Source organism: Rhamphochromis longiceps, linkage group LG10 (assembly GCF_057381845.1).
Source record: "Rhamphochromis longiceps isolate RC_006_pf linkage group LG10, R_longiceps_female_GT1.1, whole genome shotgun sequence".
Taxonomy (NCBI): Eukaryota; Metazoa; Chordata; class Actinopteri; order Cichliformes; family Cichlidae; genus Rhamphochromis; species Rhamphochromis longiceps.
The window spans coordinates 3,084,672-3,108,850 of record NC_140566.1 but is presented as its reverse complement, the minus strand read 5'-3'; the positions used below and the strand labels follow the sequence as shown (position 1 = coordinate 3,108,850).

Genomic DNA, 24,179 nt, shown 5'->3' with positions numbered 1-24,179 from the left:
CAACTGTAAACACCAACTCTTGTATACCGCTGTAATTTTAAACAACCTTTCCAAAGGAGCTGCACCAAGAATACCTCCAGCCAACCAGCTCGTGTTGCGCTTGCTGCCACCTCCACTAACCACTAAATGCAGTAGGCTCCCCCATGAGTCATAGCTGTGTTTTATGGAGCCACAGTTGCCGCTCTTAATGACAGCAGGCGCTCTGACGTATGCCCCAGACCACCGCTATGGCACTCTGCCTTTAGACCATGGTGTGAAATTGCCCAGAGACTTGGCAGGTGGAAGAATACAAGCGACTTTCTCCTGTAGACAGAAATAAAGGTGAACCCCGGGGTGACCTGCTTGGGCTGCAACAGATTTAAAGTGTTTTAAATCCCAATACTTGGTTTCCTGTGCCTGAGGCCCACAAAATATGATACACCAAGCACTGAGTCTGAGAACTAGCTGTTGTGTTGACCTCTTCCTGTTGAAAGCATGGCTCCTTCGTGTAGCATCAGTTGTCATCTAATAAGCCCCACATGCCTGTTTCCCAAAAACAGAGCATGGCGGATAAAGCTGGCAATCTGGAAACGCAGCACATGACAATAAGCCGCTCCACTCAGCCACCCTAACTCGGTGGGTTTTTCTGTGTATAGATGAGAGGCAGACTTTAACACTTATGCCTCCCTGTAGATGGATACATCAGGCCCACTTACATACTATTAAAAAAACTCATGTAATTCATTCATGTAACAGCCAAGCAAAGAGAGAAAAACTCTTCTCACATCCTCTCCAAACGCTGAGGTTTGGGGATCGGCTCAGTTTGGAATAAAAGAAAACATACATGTTAACAAAAAAGGCAAAGTTTCCAAACAAACATTTGTGACTCACTCAAGCGTTGCAAATTTTGCAATATTTTCTGATTACACAAGAAATAAAAGAGGGAATTGGGGAGAATAGCTGGACTTTAGCCCGAACATTCCTCAAAGCCTTTTGTTTTTAAACTTCTTATCCTCAAACAAATTAAGCTGAACGAGCAGCACAGGAGCCTGTTATCAGCTGACGTCCAGGATGCTCAGTGCATCTTCTCCATCCCAATAGGAGCAAACGTTCCCCTCTGCCACATCAAAGAAGGGTCGCCCCGCTACGGCACAGATCCTTGGCCAGCTTCGACGGTATCACTTTCAAACACGGCCGCACAAGGCAATTTAATAGTAGACTGACAGCTAATGTATCCCACCCAGCGTCCAGTCACCACCAAAGCAGCCAATCAGACCTTCAGTCGGGCCTGCTGTGAAACCAGACCTCTGCTTGTCTGCAAAGCCAGACTTTGGACAAGCTGTGCATGACTGCTTAACGTGGCTGATTCAAAACAAGGAGGCCTCCAAAGACACAAAGAAAAATTTAAAAACCGCAATCTCAATAATGACTCTCTGCTGCAACTAGAAAAGCCGTCTGTTTGAAAATAATATTAGCCAGAGAAAACCACAGCTTAAAGTGTAGGGTCAATAAATGAGCCATTTCCCAGTAAAAGCCCCAATAAGAACCTCGACAGGAAACATAGAGCAGTAAAAGTAAAAAGTCAAAGTCAGCCAGCTGATAAAGTGCTTGACAATCACAGTTAATGACTTCTAATTAGATTTAAAGGAGACATTACATACGAGTTAAGCCTGCATTTCCCGGGATTAAGTCCTAAACCCTGAAATTTTGTGATGCGAGACCACAAAACTGATAGCTTACATTCAGAGAAGTGAACAACTTAATGTGGAGTTCAGAAATCAGCCAAACTGGGAGGAAGAAGCTCCGTTTGTGGAGCGTTGCATTTTATTGACTGTGACATGTTTACCACTTCTTCAGTTTTTTCAGGTTTTAAACAATCGCAGCATCGAGCTGGACTACTCATGTGGCACAACCATACTGCTCTGGAGTCAAGCTGATAACTCATCCATAATGTGGAGACGCACACATGGAATGTATAATAAAGTGCTTTGAACGAAAGCTGAAATTTTATCCTGTAAAAATAGTAACGCTCCTCTGAGCTGCTAGAGGCACATTTCTCAAGGTCAACAAAGCAAAGACAAAGTGTTTGGATCTCTCCTAAACAAGAGGCCACAGCAGCAAAGAGAACTTGGGAATCTACATGCAAGGCTTACACTTATTGTGTAGCGAATTCTGTTACTGCACAGATGAGGCTTTGCGAGCATTGCATATCGGCAAATAGCAGGCGTGCCGCCTTTTTATTAATTCATCATTCCACAGATTCTTTTTACAAAGTTATCGTGCACTCTGCACATGTACCCACCTGTGCTGTAGCTGAAGGCTTCCATCTGGATTCAAACCTTTAATTTGAATCTTTCTGCATTGGTTTCATGGACACTGGTGAGGATGTCCAGCTGTCTGGAACTCATTGTTCCTCTGCAGTGGACCAGATTCCTTTGAAGCACCATATATAAGGCCAGTTTCATCATTACAAAAGGAATGTGTCTAAAGAATACGCTTTACTCTTGAAATCCCAAAAAGACCTCTCTATGAATCACTGCCACATTTTGAACCGACAAATTCAACAATATTACTTGACAATATCTGCATTACGGATAAGCTGATTTCGATTAGGAATATTTCTCCTGCAGCCAAGCCATCCTTGCATGTGCCTTCAATCAGTGGGCAAATTAAACTTTCAGCAGGAGAGAGCATGCTGTGCTGCATCTGATGTCACTATGTGGTTGAGCCTGGTGAAACAAAGCTGATGTGTGGCTCTGATAAAAAAAACTAAACTGAGATGATTGCACACCAAATGATCTTCCAGTCAATTTGAATCCACCTACGATACAACACCAGAACATAAGACATCCTGCACACAAACTTGCATACTTGTATATGTTCATCTGAGCTTTACTGCAAACTTTTCCAAGGCTTTGCGATTGTGAATGCATGACTGTGCACATATGTGAGTGCTCGAACATGTGCATGTGTGTTTAGCCCTGACAGTTATTACAAAACAGTAAAATCCAGAGAAAAATACAAACCTCAGCCCAGCAAATATTTCACCTTTGACAAGAGATCGCTTAGACTGACAAGCAGTGATGTTATGAGTGCTGGATTAGTTTGGCATTAATCAACAAAGAACACTGACCTAACAATGTGCATTCTGCTATTAACGTGAATAATAGCTTCCCTTCTGAAATCATGAGACACAAATCATCATTTAGCTACATGACACGGTAAAACCAGTGAATTCCATTTAGTGGTTTTAGACAGCACTTATTTTCTTTTGCCGTCTAAAATGTTTTCTTATCTCACTTATTTTCTTATTCTTGGATGCTGTTGGAAAGATGGCAGATTTTATTGCTGGCTAGAAGCTCGTGGTGTAGCATTAACACTGAAACCTCCCAGTGCGCCGCGTTCTGAAGTGAGCCACCTGTTAGAGCGAGTGGCCCAGTTAAGAGGTGGAGAGCTCCGTCATCCTCGGCCGAACGAGGAGGAAAACAGGGAGTGGAACGCAAACTGTTAAAAGTCGGTGCCAAATGACTCGAGGATAACTGGAGGGCGTAACTAAGGTCAACACATTAAACGTACTTCAATAAACCGAGACGGGTCAAGAGTTCAACAGATCACATGAAAAGACCAAATCCAAAAATAAATTGTTCCTGCTATTAAGTATATACAGTCACATATAAAGATTTAAGCTGTTTTTTCCACACTTGCATGTTTCAGATCATCAAACAAAAATAGATGATGATATTCAAAGTCCTCAAAATATTACTTTGTACTGCAAAATAATGAACCTCTGATTATTGAAAAACCGCCTCTGTAAGATGCTCTTTATAGCAAATCTTGTTACTGAGCTGCTGCAAATTCAACCAATTCGTTGCAAAATGTTCTTTCAGCTGTTTGTTTTCAGTGGCTCTTATTTTCCATCCCAAATTTGAGACCTGCTGCTAGGGCTGTGCGATACGACCAGAATCTCATATCCCGATATAAAACAGCTATCGTCCGATAACGATATAAATCACAAATTTAATATTTTCTGTAAATTCTGTGAATCTCGGGCAGCTCGACTTGCGTGAAGTGTTTCCAGCTGGGTGTCGTGTAGCTGGAGTCGAGTGTTGTAACCGATGCATGAAACGATACATTTTTAGACATAAGTTGTAACGGCGCCGTTTTCTTTGTGAGTATTTATTACACGGCGTGCTGCGGGGAAAAGCCTGTTCTAACGTTTGAGTCTAAGCTTTATTTTTTAGCACCTGGCGGCTCTTTTTTACTTCTCATCCGTAAATAATCTGCTCTTTCACGTGATTCAGTTTATTTTGAAAAGTCTCAACAGGATCTTGAGCTTTATTGTGAAAGGTTTATGTGGAACATAAACAAGCGGACACGCGAAGGTTTTACCGTCGCTGTTGCTAACGACAACGCATAAAAACAGGTTCTATTAAATATAAGAGAAAGAGAGAACTTTAATAAATGAATATACCCACTACAGTGACCATCAAAATAATGAAAAAATATTGCTGTAAACAGTTTATTTTGCGACACCACGAAACAAACGATAGCGTAAAATGAAACGGTAGACGTTTTTATATCGTCATCCGATATATATGGTTATATCGAACAGCCCTACTGCTGCTGCCACTAAATTTAAAATGAGCTAATAGTTAAAAACATCTGAAATGTTTTCCATGTTCGACTGGTAATCAAATATGGGTTTATGAGATTAGCAACTCATCTCATTCTGTTTTTACTTTTACACAACGTCCAATTTGACATGTGAGATATGACATCAAAAACCAGTTTCATCCTATCCTGGAATTATAAATTATTCCTGGATCTACACGCAGCTCGATTCCAAAATTGCACATCTGGTAAAATTTCCATGCAAATCATCCATAACTTTGAGTAACCCTGCTAACAAACACAAACTGAATCCATTACATAACTTCCTTGGCAGAGGTAACGATCACAGATTAACACTTGTAAATTGGCGCTAATTTAAAAGTGTTAATGAGTCGATGAGTGTTGTGAGCTTTGCATGTCTGTCTCTTCAACTGACTAACAGCATCATTCATTACTTTTACATCAAGGGCGTAAAAACTTCATTCCACATTAGTCCACATAGATTGCAATAATTCAGCACTTACTAATATTTAAATTAAGCCTGACTAAAAGGCTTTTACAGCTGTTTCAGGAATTTCTTTATGACTAACACCTCCATTAATAACAATCAAGCTTTTTAATGACCAACCAGATGTTCCTGGAGCAACACACAGACTGGGGAAGTCTGCAGGTGTTGCAATGGATTAATACACAATGGTTTTGTTGTTTTCATGAGACAATTTGACGACATGAGACCGATATAATATCATCATCCTTTATAGTGATGGCAGAGTGTAAATGTATTAACACCTGTATGTCAACAGCAGGTCTCGACACACTGAACGCCGTATTGTGAAACTTAACCTCCTAGGACCTGCGTCCACATATGTGGACATCACATTTTGGCTTATTTAGACCAAAATACTCAATTTTGCTCTACAAGGGCCTGATATCCACTTACGAGGACATTATCCTGCTACTGTTCTATCAAAATTTTAAACGAATATCCTCATATGTCGCTCTTATTTTTCTTAAAAACAAAAATAAGGTAAAAAAAAAAAAAATCTGGTAATTCTTTGTTTTTACATTCATCGGGCCCCAATGTGCCGAAATATCAAAGAGAAATTAAAATTGCTGCCGTGGAAGAGTTCGGGTCTTAGGAGGTTAATGGACGAGACGCTGCACTCGGTACTAGCAACTTTTAGAAACTGCAGGACAACTTACAGTTACAAATTAGTATGATTTTTAAATAAGTTTTCAAGTCTAAAATGTCGTCAAACATGTTTAGCGCGTGTGCATGCAATGGATTACCTGGGCGATGTTCTTGTTGAGTAAGTAGACGCCATATTCAAAATGAAACCGCTCTCCTCTGGGGTACAAAGGGAATCTGTGAAATGCAGAAGAAAAAGAAACACTTAAAGAGGATTTTACTGTTTGTGATCCAGTCAGAGAACGTCTGCAAGCCGGCTACATTATATCCATATTACACATCAAAATATACTACACTTCCATCTACCTCGTTCTCTCTGGCTTCGCCACAGGAACGATTTGACTCGCATTGTTGAAAGTGTCCGATAATGTAGCCGGCAGTGTTTACATTGGGTGATACTTGCAGATTGCTCAGGAATCGAAGTCTGAGTCTATGATCCCTTCCCACAGATGCCACCTCCGTACGGCGCTAAACTGAAATATCAAACAGCAGAGGCGTCCAAACAACGTGTTTATCCGCCCCTGAACAGGAACAAATTTTCTTTTCAGCATGGTGGGAAAGTCCTATCGGCGCCAGTCGCATGTCTTAGGTAGGACATGCAGGGAATGCTCATAAAGGAGATCCGGGAGATGCCCTTGGGTGCTGGCGTGGGGTAGTGAGGTGAATACGCTGACATGCAGAGAGATACGGTTGGGGATGTTAAGGCCGGACTCATCCCTTTCAGTCATTAAGTGCTTATGCCTCCTGATCTCCCACTGAGGAGGCTTCAGCATGATGAGAAACGAGCTCCACAGAATAAGCAGGGATTTACTCTGAGCAAACACACACATACTCAAACCTGTGAATACTTTCAGGGACTACATTCATATCAGAGCTTTATCTGAAGAGCCCTTCAAAATTCTTCACCTTTACCTTTGGAGGAACCTAACCCCAAGTCTGCTCTTAACCTCTCACCCAAACGCTGAAGCAACGTGGGAGGAAATATGAGTGAACTTTGGAGTTTTAGCGTTTTCTGGCTCATGACATTCATCAGCAGAGTTGAGATGTTACATGTTGAGCTGATAAGAGGCCAAGTCAAATATAAACAAGGTTGTAAAGATAAAAATGAATAAAGCTTGTGCTTTAGAAATTTCACTTGAGGTGTAAATGTTTTTCTTTACTAAAAGAATAAGGTGGAAAAGTAAAAGAATTAAAAAACCTACAATACACACTCACTGTGACTAATTGCTTCTCATCTACTGGATAGTATTCCCGTGTGTGTGCCACAGGGAGGTCAGAGGTGATCTTAATCCTGTGCAGGAATAAAGTAGAAAAATACAGCAGAAACTCTGCAGCTTATAGGATATTATACGTCCAGATTTCACTGTATGACATTTGTGTTTTAGCATTTCCTCTCGATAACAAGAACATACAGAACTAAGGGATTTTTAACAGCTCTCTCTCTTTTATTTGGCTTTTATCCACATCCTGAAAGTTTGCTTTACATCATATCTGCGGCTGTCTGGACATGTCAGACAACATTCTGACTGCAGGGTTCACTGTAAACACCTCCTCACTCACGCATCGCACTGCAGATCCGGGAAGGTTGAGAAGTAAACCTCGAACACATGGAGATCTTTGCAGCCCCGAAAATGAAATTTAACAGGATGTTGCTGCAAAAGTCTGGCAAAGAAAAAGTGCCGGTGTAGCCCGAGGGCCACACAGCCCGTCGCTCGTTAGACCTCCGTATCGCCGACATGCAGCCAAGGCCCCGCGGAGAAGGCGACACGCCAGAGGTCATATCTCAGCATTCGGAAATAACTAACAGGGAGAGGAAGAACAGCACAACAGGCATTCCCTGTGCACTGCTGGCAGAGCCAACATCACTTCCCCAAAAACAGATAGGATTTGTTTGCTGATGAGCATGACTGAAAGGGAAACAAAGCTACCTTCAACACACACAAACGCACCACGCACACTCCTGTACAGTGCGGTGATTAATGACTGCTGTCCGCTGTGTCTGAAATCACACTGCAGAGAGACTCTGGTTCACCAAACACCAGGAATTCCTCACGGGGACGTCCCGTAACGCCAAATATATTATTACACCGCAGCGGCGGGGAGGATCGAGTCGAGGGGAGGAGGCGCTGAAGGAGAACTTCAGCTAGAGAGCACTTTTAATTATTGCCGTTTGTTTGTCCGTCAGCGAGAGTACACAAAGAGCGGCGAGCACAGTTTAATAAAAGCCGGTGGAGTGGTCGGGCAAACAAAGAACCCGTTAAGTGTGGATGACTTGAGAAATCAAACAGAAACACCAGCGTTCAATGGTTTGTTCTTATTTGCTGTGTTTCGTTCCAGAGTAAAAAGGAAATCGCTGTATGAAATAACAGCCCTTGAGAACAGACTGCCATTGCCATTATCTCTGCTACAGCAGGAAAAATCTAAATGACGTGTCTGTGAGAGACATACGAGTATGAGGAGGCCGGACGCCGTTTTTAATCACTCAGCCGGCAACATAAACTGAAACAGTCCTCTGCACTAAACAATGTACGTGGTTCTTTTGTTTAATTGTGTTTTACATGTAAATCAAATCAAATCAAATCATCTCTTTCCCAGAAGGCCTCCGCACATTTCTTCACTTTCCTTGATCAGGCAGTTTCTTCCGTCAGCACATCCCTCTCCCGCTCCCCTCGTCTATGAAACTAACACAGCAAACTGAAAACGACAGGCGCCGTAATCAACACGCCCACTCACTTAAGGGTGCATTCAAAAGACTGATTACTGAAACATGAAATCTGCTTTCATTTAGCTAATATTCAACTCTGGATGCACCGGACAGACAAAAAAAAAAAAAAAAAGATGACAAAGAATAACAGTGATTTGAGGGCAGACGTAAATCTGTCACATTTCTTCCCCCTGCAAAAAAATAAAAAAAATAAAATGCACTTCTCTTTCCTTCTCATCTAAAGAGCATCCCAACCACAGCATAGTTAATGTGCAAGTGCTGGCTCTGGGTGTAGACCTGAAAATATGTAATTAATAAGTGTGGAGCCACGACATTAAAAAAGACAAAAGCAGTATCTTACAGGAAAGTCCCCGGGTTTTATATGAATGCCCCCAGCCTGCCAGCGTTTTAACTGCAGGGTCTAGACAGCCTTTATCCACAGACAGCCTTCAAATATAAAGCTGGGACTCTTGTTAAATGAAGGAAACAACCAATAAACACGTAGTTACAACGATGGGATGAAGCAAAGGAAGGCTCGCTGCTCTCTCTCTTCCTGTCCATTTCTTTTTAAACTCACTCCTTGTCCTGCCTTTTATTTCTGTTCAGGGATCTTTTAATAGCAGGCTGACTTATAATGCTTTCATCTGTGGTTGATGCACGACCAGTGTCTCTGCACCGTCTGCCTGTACTGTACTCTGGGGCCTGCTAGCAGGTGTCAGCAGCACATGACGTTTTTTATAGTTAAACGACCACATTTGTGGGCGATTTGCGCAGTGAGGAAATGTTCCTGCAGCACAAAGATGTACAAGCCTGTTTAAAACAACCATTGACTTCTGGAGATTTTACAACAATAACAAAGCTAAAATAGAGGGCACCGAGTCCATCTGAGCTCTGTTTTCTTTCTGTCAAAATTGCGATGTCTCTATAGACACCTTGTTAAAAGCATTAAAAGCAGCCAATTCGAGAACTGGGGCCACAAGGTCACAGGGCAAACCTACAAAGTCTGTATATTTAAGCATTTTCTGGTACACGACTGCTCTCACTCCCCTTCCGAGTCCACTGGATGAAACGGAGGAACATAAGGAAGACACAGCTATGCAGGTGGGTGGTCGAGCGTAGCTTTAGCGCGGTTCATGAGAATATGGTGGGAAGGCTCCTAGTGACTGACTGACTGACCCGCTGAAATGTATACACTGGCTGAAGTGTCCACATGTGTTGGCTTGCCTGTTTAGACATTCTAATTAATACTCCAAATGTGCAAAACAACAGATCTGGCTCACATGCCGGAGCCGAGGCTTGGCCGGTATTTAAATGGTGGTGTGGGCTGCTTGTAAGTTTCACAATGTCTTTAATGTGCAATTTCAAATGCCAGGGGACCATAAATCATTTGGACTTGCTTTAAAAAGAAAAAAAAGAAAAACAACCTACACCTGCCTTGCAACTGTTAAAGATCTGATGGCAGCGGTTACTCTATAAATCACCGGGAGCTGTAATTTCCAATATCTGAGAAATGATTACACTGAGCATCTGTCACTGAATGCTATTTTAATGACCACTGCTGCACTTAAGACCCCGGCATAACCATTTCACCATCTTGGTCAACGCCGTTAAGGCGTCTCCTGAGTGATGTGGTGGCTGCTTGCTCTGTCACACTGGGTTTTCATCACGGCTCTTAAGAATATCCAGGGGTCTGCTGACCCCGGCACCCAACCCCCACACACTCCTCTTTCCCCGTTTCCTTCTGTCTTCTTCAGCTCCCTTGTTTTCTCAAGGGGAGCTGACCATCGCACCAGTCCAAAATGTTATATCGTGTATGACGATGAACACCACTTGCACTTTATCGAACTTCCCAGCACTGTGGCAGCTCCATCAGACAGACGAGCATCTCTGCAGACGTGTGGCAAAAACAAAAAACTATCACACATGCAGCACAGATGCTTTTTATTAACTTTTTAATGAAGAATGGATAAAAAGTGCTTGTATAGGCTTCACAGCAGCAGGACACCAAGATGAAGGGCTGCTTACGCAACTCAGCTGTCAACCTAGAGGAGCCTCACTGACTTCTTCAGAGCCATTAAAAACATACCAATCCTGCCTTTGGCCTTGAGCGATATGACAGAAAACCTCAGAAGACAAGTAAACACTCTGTCCAGTCCTCGGGTGCCTTTGTAGTTGACGTACGTACCTAAATAATGAGCCATTCTCAAATTTGATTTAAGCCCTCATGGCTTCCCAGTTGATCGCCTCATTCATCTCTCGTATGAAGAACACAGCAACTATGCAACCGAACCACTACAGAACATGTGCGTATCACACCAGCGAAACCACAACATTTATTCTATAATACCAAGAGAATGTGTTTACTTGTTTCTGTCACTGTGGAGCCCAGTGTCGTTTTATACTGGACAGGACACTCGTTTCATCCTGGAAAACAACACAAGCAATTTAAAATGCACGAAATCTCCAACACATTTAAACTGTAGTGAGAATCTAGAGGAGGACTAACTGTCATTCTCTTCATCTGCACTGAATGAGCTTAAGTGCAGGAGAAAATGAAACCACTCCATTTGCAAAATAGCCACCAGGGGTGCATACTGTTTTCCTTTTTATTAAATCGTTTGGGTGAACTGCTCTTTTAACTTATTTACTGATCCTGAAACAACTTAAATGGAACAATAAAAAGTTACTCTCCTCTCGTGGGCGTGCATGCTTCCCAGTAACGTAGGTCACCCTGTAAACCGGGTGTTTAGCCTCACACTGCTTTGTCTTGTCACTGCTGTGCAGCTTCAGGCAGGCAGAGCAGCGGGGGGGTTATTCCCACTCCTCTCCTCTTCACATAGTCCATGTTAAGAGGCATGAAACCGCTGGAGGCCTGGAACAATGACCGCTTTTCTTGGTGTTCGCAGGTTCCTCTCGTCTTCAGCTGGTATCCCTTCCCTGGCAGCAGCTCTGTCTTTTAAATTTGAAGCGAGCAGCGATGCGTAAATCCCACTTACATCGACTTTTCTCTAACCAGCGATAGTTTAAAAGAAAAAAGCTGATGCGCTCCAGTGCTTTGGTTGAACAACTATATGACTCAGTTCGTGTTTTTTTAATGGCCAGGCTCTGGTCTCAATCAAATGCGGGACATCTGGATCACATCTCCCTCCTTCTCCCCCTCGCAATCAGCAACTCTGGAGCTGTGCTCAACACGAGTCCAAATGTGGGTGCAACATGTTAAAAGTCCAACAATTTTTGAGAACATCTCTGACCCAGAGGACAGCGATCCCTGAAAAGGTCAAATTGTACTTGTCGTTAAACAGTCCAGTCATATTCCACACCCTGCTTTCAAACACTGTTGCGGGGCCAGATTCAAACTCTGGCCTTTGCCCAGTGTTGGAGTTTAACACAGTTCAGAGCAACAGAGGCCTCGTCTGATTTTCTTGGACTAAAATATTTTGGTCTTTGTAATAAAACTATTATTGTTGTTTTAACCCACAGGAGGAAAAGAATGAGGTAACAAACTCACAAGGTAAAATATTTTCAGATTCTTCTCTCACCAAACTAAAGCTCTGCTTCTTGTAACATTTAAATTAACAGCGACAATAGAAAAATGTTCTTGCTCAGCTCCGGCCGTCGCTCTTAACGGCTTAAGGAGCAGGATTTTCTGCTAACAGAGTATATCTGTAATCTGGACTCACACTAGTTATAATATGCTGCAGTAGAGAATGAATGAAGATGTTGAGACTGAGATGAGAACTACAAACATGGCTCACATAGTAAAACTAGCCGTTTAGGGAAAGCCAAGTAAGTGCAATTATCATTTAACAGCAGAAGGTGCAACCAAGACACCTCCAAGTGTCTATGTGCACGCTATTAAAAGTGGCTTTGCTAATCCTGAAGCTGATCGCACACCACCTAACTTATCACCACTAGCCGGCCTTTTCCGACACTTTAATTGCCCCTTTTTTGTAAACTTTCAGAGCCCGGCTGGGTGCTTTCCATCTCCCCACACATCATTTTGTTGTATGTCTGCAGCCCACTGGGGCCTCAGCAGTCATTAACGTGTGCAGGGGGTGGGGTTTGCTGGAGTGCATGGCCCCACGCGGTAAAGAGCAAAGTTGGACTGTTGTGTCTTTGCGATATCCATGGACGCCACAGGTTGTTGACGGATGCTGGTGTAAACACGCTTGGTAGGACTGGAAACGAGTAACGCAACTCACAGGGAGTCTCTCTATTGTCTTGACGTGTTAAGCCACTGAATTGTTTCGGCTCCACACAATGCTTTCCTCTTTTTATGTGACATGTGGATGTGAAAGAGGCAGTGCTCAGCGACATCAGCTCCACACGCGTGCCTCCACTGCAGACATGTAAAGACAAAACAAAGCCAGTATTTTTGGCGGCCATGTGTATTCATTTGCAGTCAACTACATAACAGCGACTGAGCCATTCACGTTGTGTGACTGAAAGGCACGGGCAATGCTTAATGCAAAAGCAGTAATAATTTATAGGTGCTTTCCTGCAAAATTATTGCAGATGAGTATTTCAATGAATTCTCCCACAGTGCCTCTGTTCAGCATCGCAACACGAGACAAAATGATGGCATCAAAATTAATCCAGAAACAACAAACATCTGATCATTGACTGAAATATTCCACCGATATCAACCAGGAGGCAACAGGTAAAGAGCTGATGAGCATAAGCAAGACTGTGGACTTCATCATACTCTATAATAAAGTGCGACATCCACGGCCATCAGCAGCACTACAGCCAAATCTCGCTCCACGCCGGTCACGTATTGGAAGGCCTTCGTGTGGAATGTCAGTACGTATGTACATTCCTGAGCGCGTGTGTCCCGAGTGTGCAATTATCATAACAGAGAGGGGTTTTTTGCTTCTCATTTTTTACATTATTTTTCTGACTTGATGCATAGTTACAAGAGCATAACACACACAAATAATAATTTCATCACATTAGCCGTTGCTGCTCCTCTGTGCTTCCTGACTAACACAAAGGGTCCTGGCAAACCCCCAGATCAGTTTATCATTTGTCACGCTCTGTGTCAACATCGTGACTGAACAAAAAGAAATGTAAAAAAAAAAAAAAGATACAATGTGGCGAAGGTAGGAAGCAAAGTGGTTACAACCGTAGGGTATGACTGTGAAAGGCTGCTGTGTGATTTACAGTCTGTTCCCTGTGAACACCTGAGTAAACCCAGTTGCTACCATAGGCAAAACAAAACAACTTCGAGGGACGACTCAGGCGCTTTCTTCACCGACCAGCTATGCATGTGTTAACGTGAAACAACAAGTATCCATACTGAGGTTTTTGTTCAGCAGTCATTTCCAAATCAGAACAGTATTTCAGATTTGGACGCGCGTCTGAATCAAGAAGCCAACACAGCCGTCAAAACGGCCTACTGACACTACTGTGTGGTCTGTGTGTGATTGTGCACTGATGCACTCGTGTGGAGCTCATGACTACCAAATCTGTGTTGTGTTTGAGAAATTCAAACTCAACTCGGGGGGTGGACGAAAAAAAAACCCCAAAACGCTGTTTTAGTCAAACACAGCTAAGAAGCACAGGTCCACACAAACCGCTGTGCAACACGATCGGGCTAGATTCAGCACACAAACCAGTCGATTCAGTAAATAAAGGTGACGATTGTGGTTCCTTATTCTCTGTCACATACTCTACATGCTGCATGCACTGTTACAGTGATGCATGCTAACATTAAGGCCAAAGACTCAAGCAATGAGGTCTGCAGCAGGATTCACTGATCCAACACTTTCCACCTGAGACGCAGAAACTTTGGCTTAAGATATCTGCAGATCTTCTATCCATCATTTGCAGACATTCACAGTCAGATGGTTGCATAAGGGTTAGTATCCCACGCAGAAAGGGAACACTCAGGGATTGAACTACCAACCTTCCTATTTGTAGATAACCTGCTCTACCTCCTGGGCTACAGCCACCTCAAAGCTGTAACAACTGTAAAAACTTGGTAACAAATCCATGGATACTACCGCGTGGAAAGTTGAATTTATCATCTGTAGGAAATCTAAAGCCTCAAGGCTGGTAATTTACCAACTTTAATAAAACTTCCACGTATTCATTGTGGCTCCGTAGGTTTGAGGAGACTGCTGAAAGTGTGATGCAGCTGGTTCCAATGGTGGTGACAATCACTTTAAACAATACTTTGGAACGTTGTGATGTTTTTCCAATAAAACATTCTTGTTAACAATGTTGAAATGTTACAAATGTTAAAGGCTTTTGTTGAGTTAGAGACCAGCACCGACCGCACAGTCAAAAAAATCTACTGGTGTTGGAGTAAAGAAATACTAATACTAATACTAATACAAATAACCAGTGCTTGTGCAGCAGCGGCAAAAGGAAAGGAAAGAAAGAAGAGAATGATTTGCACAGTTTTAGATGGCAAAAAGCATAAATATTTTTCCCGTCCAGGAGCACAACACAAAAAGAGTTTGTTTGCAACAGAGTAAATTTAACAGCCAGTCTCATCTGCAATGGGAGGCATGGACTCTGCTCAAACTGCAGTAAAGTCTAAATGGTGGATTTCACAGTAAAAGCGCTTCATTTATCAGAGTGTCACAGTTTAAATCTGTACATTTACATATTCACAAAGTAAACAACATTCATTCTTCTTGAGAGAAGAAAGTCAGACTTTATTCCCTCTGTTTTATTCACGGCAATTTACATCAACTGCTTTCTTCAAAGTCTGGATGCATATGATAATGTGATGATTCTGACTTTGCAGAGAGAAGCAATTTATTTGAAGGACCCTCCATGAGAAACAGATGGCTTATTTTCATCCATCTGCTGAGCTGATCTCGTTCATAAAAGGGCAACGTTGGAATAAGAAGAAATGTCCCAAACATCACTGTCGCTGTTCTGCTGTAACTTTGCTGTTTTTCCTTTTTCTGTGTCTTCGTTGATCGCCCTGTCTGTGCGACTTTGTTATTGGTCTCTCTTTCTTTCTGTATTATTTTGGAGATCATTCCCATGTGTGTCTTCCTGCCTTTTGACTTCCTCCTTTTGTTCTCGTCTCGCCCTTGTTACTGTCTGATTGAGTTCACCTTGCTCAGTCTATATTTTGTCTGCGTGCTGTCAGTCAGCTCACTGAATTATCCACCACTTCTTCCCCGTGTCTGGTTCGCATGTTTCCTCTAACAAATTTTATTTTCCTTGTTTTTTGAGAGAATTGGATTTCCTCAGTTTCACTGCAGCCGAATAAACGTGCTCGTGCCAAATGTTGACTCCCAACCTCGTTAGAATTGTACAAATTCTGTTTTTGCTTTATATGGATTTCTTTGCACGTTTGCATATTTTAAATAAATTACACTAGAAAAATACAAAGACGTGAGGAGTGGCTCGAGACTTTTGCGCAGTGCTGTATACTATATGTACAGATCGTACAGTAAGAAAGAGAGCTCAGCATTTGTGATGTGGATATTTCAGGTTTTTGCTAATATTAGGTGTGTTTGTAAAGGGTACTTACTCTCTCTCTTTCTCAGTGAGTCTGTCAGTGATGGTGTCCTTGATAGAAGAGCGTGAACCCTTGTGGATCACCGGATACCTAAGAGGGATCTGCAGGAAGCATGAGATCATGAGGACCAGGTGTGCTGTGTAACCCAAGGCGACTGCTATGCTCCCATCATCCTTTGCTGCAGGACACAAAGTGAAAAAGATGCTCTGCTTATCACATATTTAAGGTTTGGTCACAAATGAGACGTTTCCTGCTCAGTTGTTAAGTGCGCCTTTTAGTTATTATTACTTTGGTATATTATTATTATTATTATTATAAACCAAAGTGTTTAAGAATCTCACTCAATGAAAACTGAGTCAAAATAGTAACATTTTATTATGGTGAAAACCTCAAAGCATACAGTCAATGTCAGGGCTGTTTGTCTACATCTTATGACCCCCAAACTGTACGAACATCCAGCTAAAGATAACTTGGTAACAAAGTATTTGCTGGAAGGAGAGTAGTCGCATTCATGTTTTTAATGCGTTGCAGTACGTGGCACAGCACACAGTACCAAAAAACACTGGCTGCGCTGAGATTCCCAAATTCTCTGTGATATGTGCTTAAGAAGCAAAAGCATCACGTACAGCTAACCCCTCCGAGTCCAAATATCTGTTAGTGTGGAAAACTGGATGCCTCCGTGAACATTTGACGGACTGGGAAAGAAACTGCAAACCAACTCACTGTAAGCACGAGAAATTGTTTCAAGACAAAACACAAAGTGGTTTCACATTCTCAGAAGGACACTGCTCGAGGCTAAGACTTAAAATCACTGTGGTTTTTATCTTAATGCTTTGAAATAATAAACTATGGCAACAGAGTGGTAGGCTCTTTGGCTCAAAATGTGTGTTTTTCAACTTAGCACAGAACCCCTGGATTATATCACTGTCCTTCCTGTCTTTTCAGTCCAAAGGGTTAAAGCCCATGGAGAGAACGACTTCCTGCCCCCGAGGAATATCAGGTCAACTGAAGGACACAAGTTTAAGTGACACCTCTGGGTGCTAATGGAGCCTGCAGATACCTCATGAGGCTGAGCTCACAGGGAAGGCTTTGGGGTAAACGTGAAACATGGATGGGCTTCAATGTCCACCTTGACTCTCTACAGGATTAGGACGCCAACTAACCCTAATCCTGGGCTCTGATGTGAAATATTCCTCCCCTGCAGGCTTTTTCAAACCGGCTTTGACACACAGACAGCTCTGGACTCTGAGACCTCTAACTGCAGAAGACTAAAGAGAAATGAAGAGAAATGAGTAAAGTGGAGGTGGGCAGTCCATGTTTCTCCATCTGTCCTGACTGACAACACATGCAGTACATCGTTTTCCTTTTGAATCAGTATTAAATTTAATCTGCCTCACTTTAGCCTCACACCGGTAACAGATGACTTCAGGGCTGTGGTTCATGCTCGCACTTTTATAGATGTGTCTGAAAGGACCGATCGATCATCTAAAACTGAGAGAAAACAGGATTCGGTCTGTGTGTCAAATTTTAAATTGAGAACAAGTAATGGCTGCCCATCTCTACTGTGTATGTAAAAGATGTTAACAGGTGGGGAGCGGCAGCAGGGAGCGGAGGAGTCGAGGCTAGTGTTGCTGAATTACGGCCTCAGAGGCTTGCTGGGTTTCACCAGCTGTGAGGAAGGGGAGCCCGAGAATGCGGCGTGGACAGTGGAGGTTGTGTTCCCTGTGTTGGACAAGTGGTCCTGACCAAAGCTCAGCATTCAGAAACCCATTCAATTCTCATCCCCCAACTATTAAGAGGTCATACAGTCATCACATTTCTCTTGCTGTGACTGCAAATCCAATTTGTCACGACACATACGATGCGACCTTTACTCCAACCTTCCCCACCAAGCTCATAACGGGAGCATTGTGTGCGAATGTGCCTGCTGACAACTTTTTTAATGCCCCGCAGTTCACTAATGTGTCTTTTATACCATACCATGTGGTTTTTGTGGCTCTTTTCCGGTAGAACCGGATAAAAACCATCTTGTGACAAGACTCTCTTAGAATGTGGTGGCAGTGAACAGCTCCAACAGCTACCAGCAAGAGATCAGCAAGAATGCAAACTAACCACGCTGCATCTCATCAGGGCAAAACGACCAAATCAACAATTCCCTGCAGAAACTCTCATTGCCCTCTATAACTGATCGTAATTAGATCAGTATGGAGCAGTCTTCCTCCTTTTGACATGGCGCACTCCATGCGTAGTTCGTGCTCCTCTTTTGAGGCTTACTTGTGCATGTCTCTGTTAATTTGATCACTGATGTCATGCACAAGACGAGACGTGCAGCAGTGGGTGTACTGTGATTTCAACTGAGCAGACCGAGTGAATGGGAATATCAATCATCTGCAGCTTCTACAGCTATTCTCCCCTCATTTAGGCTACAATTATGTCATTATGCCCTTTATGTATGAAAATGACAAACTATCAATTATCGCATTCGTGCACAGTACGACAAAGGTTATGGTACCTTAACAGTAATAGCTTTTTGCAAAATTGCCATCTGCAATAGCCAAAACTATGATATCATAGATAACTGTCTATGAAATCATCAGCCTTCATTTATCCTTCAGTAAAATGTTAGATTGCTTCACTTCACGACATCTGCATCTAACCACAAGCGTCGAATGCAAGACAAAACATTTGCACAGCATACCACTTATCCTCCTGTAACACTTAAATAGGCGGGCAGGCACATAATCAATTACCTTGAAAGTCTTCCGAGTTTGGCAGCTTCACTCCACAGATGACATAATCCGACTGATTGGTCTGTGGATTTAAAGAAGAGCTTTCACATGAAGGACAGAGCAACTGGACATCAGCAACAGATCCATAATCAGCCGGCAGAGGGACGGGCCTAAAATCATTCAGTTAGTATACAAACTAAATTTATCTTTGGAATAAACATGGAAATCGCTGCACACACTACACTGGGGCAAAAAAGTATTTAGTCAGCCACCGATTGTGCAAGTTCCCCCACTTAAAATGATGACAGAGGTCAGTAATTTGCACCAGAGGTACACTTCAACTGTGAGAGACAGAATGTGAAAAAAAAAATCCATGAATCCACATGGTAGGATTTGTAAAGAATTTATTCGTAAATTAGGGTGGAAAATAAGTATTTGGTCACCTCAAACAAGGAAAATCTCTGGCTCTCACAGACCTGTAACGTCTTCTGTAAGAAGCTTTTCTGTCCCCCACTCGTTACCTGTATGAATGGCACCTGTTTGAACTCATCATCTGTATAAAAGACACCTGTCCACAGCCTCAAACAGTCAGACTCCAAACTCCGCCATGGCCAAGACCAAAGAGCTTTCGAAGGACACCAGGAAAAGTATTGTAGACCTGCACCAGACTGGGAAGAGTGAATCTACAATAGGCAAGCAGCTTGGTGTGAAAAAATCAACTGTGGGAGCAATCATCAGAAAATGGAAGACGTACAAGACCACTGATAATCTCCCACGATCTGGGGCTCCACACAAGATCTCATCCCGTGGGGTCAAAATGATCATGAGAACGGTGAGCAAAGATCCCAGAACCACACGGGGGGACCTGGTGAATGACCTGCAGAGAGCTGGGACCAAAGTAACAAAGGTCACCATCAGTAACACACTACAACGGCAGGGAATCAAATCCCGCAGTGCCAGACGTGTTCCGCTGCTGAAGCCAGTGCATGTCCAGGCCCGTCTGAAGTTTGCCAGAGAGCACATGGATGATACAGCAGAGGATTGGGAGAATGTCATGTGGTCAGATGAAACCAAAGTAGAACTTTTTGGTATAAACTCAACTCGTCGTGTTTGGAGGAAGAAGAATACTGAGTTGCATCCCAAGAACACCATACCTACTGTGAAGCATGGGGGTGGAAACATCATGCTATGGGGCTGTTTTTCTGCCAAGGGGACAGGACGACTGATCCGTGTTAAGGACAGAATGAATGGGGCCATGTATCGTGAGATTTTGAGCCAAAACCTCCTTCCATCAGTGAGAACTTTGAAGATGAAACGAGGCTGGGTCTTCCAACATGACAATGATCCGAAACACACCGCCCGGGCAACAAAGGAGTGGCTCCGTAAGAAGCATTTGAAAGTCCTGGAGTGGCCTAGCCAGTCTCCAGACCTCAACCCCATAGAAAATCTGTGGCGGGAGTTGAAAGTCCGTGTTGCTCGGCGACAGCCCCAAAACATCACTGCTCTCGAGAAGATCTGCATGGAGGAATGGGCCAAAATACCAGCTACTGTGTGTGCAAACCTGGTAAAGACCCATAGTAAACGTTTGACCTCTGTTATTGCCAACAAAGGTTATGTTACAAAGTATTGAGTTGTATTTTTGTTATTGACCAAATACTTATTTTCCACCCTGATTTACGAATAAATTCTTTACAAATCCTACCATGTGGATTCATGGATTTTTTTTTCACATTCTGTCTCTCACAGTTGAAGTGTACCTCTGGTGCAAATTACTGACCTCTGTCATCATTTTAAGTGGGGGAACTTGCACAATCGGTGGCTGACTAAATACTTTTTTGCCCCACTGTATATAACCCCCTCCTGCATCTGTGCTTTACCAAAGTCTTACATTTGTAACCAGATATTTCTCTGCAGTTGCCCAACTCACCACATCGATGGGGTAGATGTAGGAAAGCTCAGAGAGGAGCTGACGACAACGGAAGGTGAGCTGGGCGTTGGACTTGAGGAACTGCTCTCTGATGGAGACAGAGCAGAGGTCAGTTAAAGAGATGGGAACAGATGAAAATCAGAGGGAGGACAGGGTCCCAATTAAAGCCTTAAAGGCCTGACAGCTACTGCCTATATAAAAGGGATCAAGACAAAAGATGCAGTATAATATGGCAGTTTAATGTTGGGAAAAAAAAGGAACAAAAATAGCATGATCTGGGGGTTTTCTCCTCTCTCTTCATGTGACAATGTACTGTTCAAAATTGTCATTACAGGTCAGTCCTTTTTAGTAATGCAGGGTCTGTCTATGGCCACTAGGAAAAATCATTCTTAATGGCTGTTATCCAGGTTTTAGTCTTTGACCTATGCGTATAGCTCCGAGGTGACACAGACTGAAACTAAAGGAAGCTGTGGAGCTAAGTGAAACCTACCACGATTCCCCTTTTCATTTTTTTGCATTTAAAATGTTGTTACCTGAACTTTTATAGTTAAAAGTCATGAACATGACTGGATGCCTTTGTATGAATACTCTCTAAATGTGTATGCTTGCATTTAAGTGAGTCTGTTCGCATTTTAAACTCATGCCTCTACTTGTGGATCAGTGTGGATAATACCAAAGCATTTCATGCAGATACCTCTACGTTCTTCCATTAATGTGTGTAAAATCTCACCACTAGATGCTATTGGACTGCAGATTGTGCATAATCGGTGGCCACTGTAGAACAAACAGCTCGAACCACTTTCTGTGCATGCTGTGTTTGTAATGAGTGCAGGCTGTCAGTCCTGTATCCCTCAGCTATCACACGTGTCCACGTCTGTTTGCTCTGGACGAGGCTGGAAATGTTTGTGCAAAGAGTCTGACACAAACTGATGAGTCAGTGAAGCTCACATCTGACCAATGACAGCGATACCGAGGCGAGTCGTCGAGGACATCACCGAAGTTCTCGCTCAGTAATCCATCAACACCTACGAGTCCTCTCCTGCTCTGTCTTTAGCAGACTACACATGTGGCTGGTCTCTAGTCACATAGATAAAAATGCGATCAGGGTATGAATGCCATGCCTGTCTCAAGACAGTCAGGCAATATGGTGTCTTTTACAAACCGGCGCCTTGTCCTGTGTATGTTTAATGGACTCATTCTAAGTTTATGAGAACACATCAATTTGGAAGATGTCATTACATAATAACCAGTGTATATTTATGAATTCAACATTCGTACATTTAAAAATACATGTTTGTTTAAGCGGTTACTCGTAAAATACGCCAACCTAAACACTTTGTGTATACACCAATCCTGCGTCACAGAAGGAAGAGAAAGAAGAAGTTTAGTTCTCAATAGTAAAAACTTCTTTCTGTTTTTCTGATAAGTTAACTGGGTGCTGACTTTACTATTAGAACATATTAGATAAAAGTGGGATCGATCTTCTCTTTAAATGAGCAAACTGTTAACTCCGCTGTTATTGTGCAAGATACAGTGAAACTAATGTTACACTGTATCAGTAAATAAGTAGCACTTGTAGTTTATAATTGGAATAAATATACTGCTCCAAAAAGATCTTTCAGTAAAGATTTTCAACATGAACTTTTCTTTCATGAAGGTCCAACATGTCATTTAAGTGTTGCTTTTATGTTTTTGGCTTTTATTCTATGTTTGATTTGTTTTTGAGCACAACAGTTTTCGTTGTCTTATATAGTTGTGTCATGTTGGTTTGCTGTGTTGTAACTCTTTGCTTAACTGCTTTTTTCCTACAAAACTGCGATTAACGTGACCTCTGCTGCGAGTTTCTCTGGACAAAACCATCTGATGAGTTCAGAAAAGAAATATTTCTTTGGCTGAACTGCCAACATGTGGAAATGTGGAATGTCTTAATTAAAAGTGCTCTTAACTCAAGAAAGCTGTCACACAATAGTTTAACCTTTAACTATAAATAAATTAATAAATCGCACATCCTGTCTTAGTACAGAAGAATTCAAAAAAAATGCAGCTATGTAGCTATAAAATAGTATCATGAAAACACTGACGTCACATTTTCAGAGTAACACGATTGAGTAAATGTACTTGTAACTTTCTGGGGATCGAAGCCATGACAAGATTCAAATAATATTAAACAGAAACGTGGAAAGGCTGAGAAAAAGTGTGTATGCTCAGTATAACATTCCCTCGCTAAACACTATAAATGAAAAGAGACACTTTCATGAAAAACAAACGACAAGTTATTTCCAAGGAATGGATGTTAAGCAGATACAAGTGTCGGTGTTAATTTCCTGTTTGCTGGGTCTCTTGGCCCCTGCTGGCCTTCCTGGGGCTCTGGCTTACCCTCTGCGACTGCCAGGTACTTCTCAGATAAACAAAAACGTATCCAGAATGTGTGCCCGCCGCACACACGTCTCACTGCAAGCCAAGGCAAACACCGGCCAAACGCCTTTTTAGCACAATGTGCAAACTCTTGGTCGAGAACACAAACAGGGAGCAGCGGCCACAAAAACAGGCCATTGTTTTGAAAGAGTAAGGTGCAGGGTGCAATCTTATACCTGTTAGCTCAATTTAATGCAAGTGACTAACACACTGAGCATCATCATTCAGAGTGTCCATCTGATGGGGTTCAAGCTTTTAAATCGTTTTCCTGTGCAGCAAACACAGAAACGGTTAATTGTGGTTTGATACACACCTCTTGGCTGTGCATTCCTTCTGCAGCTTGGATAAGGACTCTTTCTCCTCCTTCAGACGCTCGTGCTGAGCAGAAAACGAATCCTCTGACAGAGACAGAAAAGAAAAATGTAAATTATTAGGTGTGCGTTTGTTCTGGTCTATCTGAACAGCCAGCCAGGTGGGCTTGTGTTTGGTTGGCTGCCATCCACTGTTAAACCCGAGCAAGATCAAACAGCTGCTTTGATGAGCCCAAAACATTTCCTTCTGACACAACATAAAACCTAATGACATATGTATGCAGATTATAGGATTAGTCAGACAGTAAATACAGAGTTGGGGAAATGAATAAAATCAGACAGAAAAGTGACGGGATGATACAGAGTGAGGAAGTGGCGTTACCGCAGCATTGGCAAGCTCACAGTATGCACGTGAAAAAAGCAGAACGATAACGGCTAATTAAAGGTTCGAACAGCATGTCTCTCGGATAGAGCATCACATAAGATTGCGGGTAAAAGCAGTAGAAATGCATTGCATTCTTTTTCCTTGAACTCAATGTTTACAGTTTTTTTGGCTTGTTTACACAGCGAACGATTTAATTTTTATCCCTTTCAAATTATGAATAATAATCATTACAAAGGAAAGCAGCGCTGTTTGCTGCGTGACGGGGTGAACTGCAGAGACGTGCATCAATCTAACATTTCACATCAACTTAGCAAAGCAGTCTGTGCGTTACGTTCTGGCTTCACCACATGAGAAACGTTGGAGTGTCTCGTCTGGTATCCCGTACAGTACTCACAACAGCGTTCTGAGTCGTGTGAATAAATAGCATCCTTTCATGCAGATAA

General features: G+C 42.5%; 1 protein-coding gene across 1 annotated transcript in view; it reads right to left on the bottom strand.

Moving 5' to 3' along the window:
• Positions 1-24,179, bottom strand: part of uvrag (UV radiation resistance associated gene) — a 98,035-nt gene that overhangs the window by 43,699 nt on the left and 30,157 nt on the right. Inside the window, exons 9-13 of the mRNA XM_085419857.1 lie at positions 23,354-23,438; positions 20,626-20,713; positions 18,720-18,780; positions 15,982-16,147; positions 5,881-5,956 (exon numbers count right to left, since the gene is read on the bottom strand). Coding sequence (XP_085275983.1) covers positions 5,881-5,956; positions 15,982-16,147; positions 18,720-18,780; positions 20,626-20,713; positions 23,354-23,438 — 476 coding nt within the window. The remainder of the gene's footprint in view (positions 1-5,880; positions 5,957-15,981; positions 16,148-18,719; positions 18,781-20,625; positions 20,714-23,353; positions 23,439-24,179) is intronic.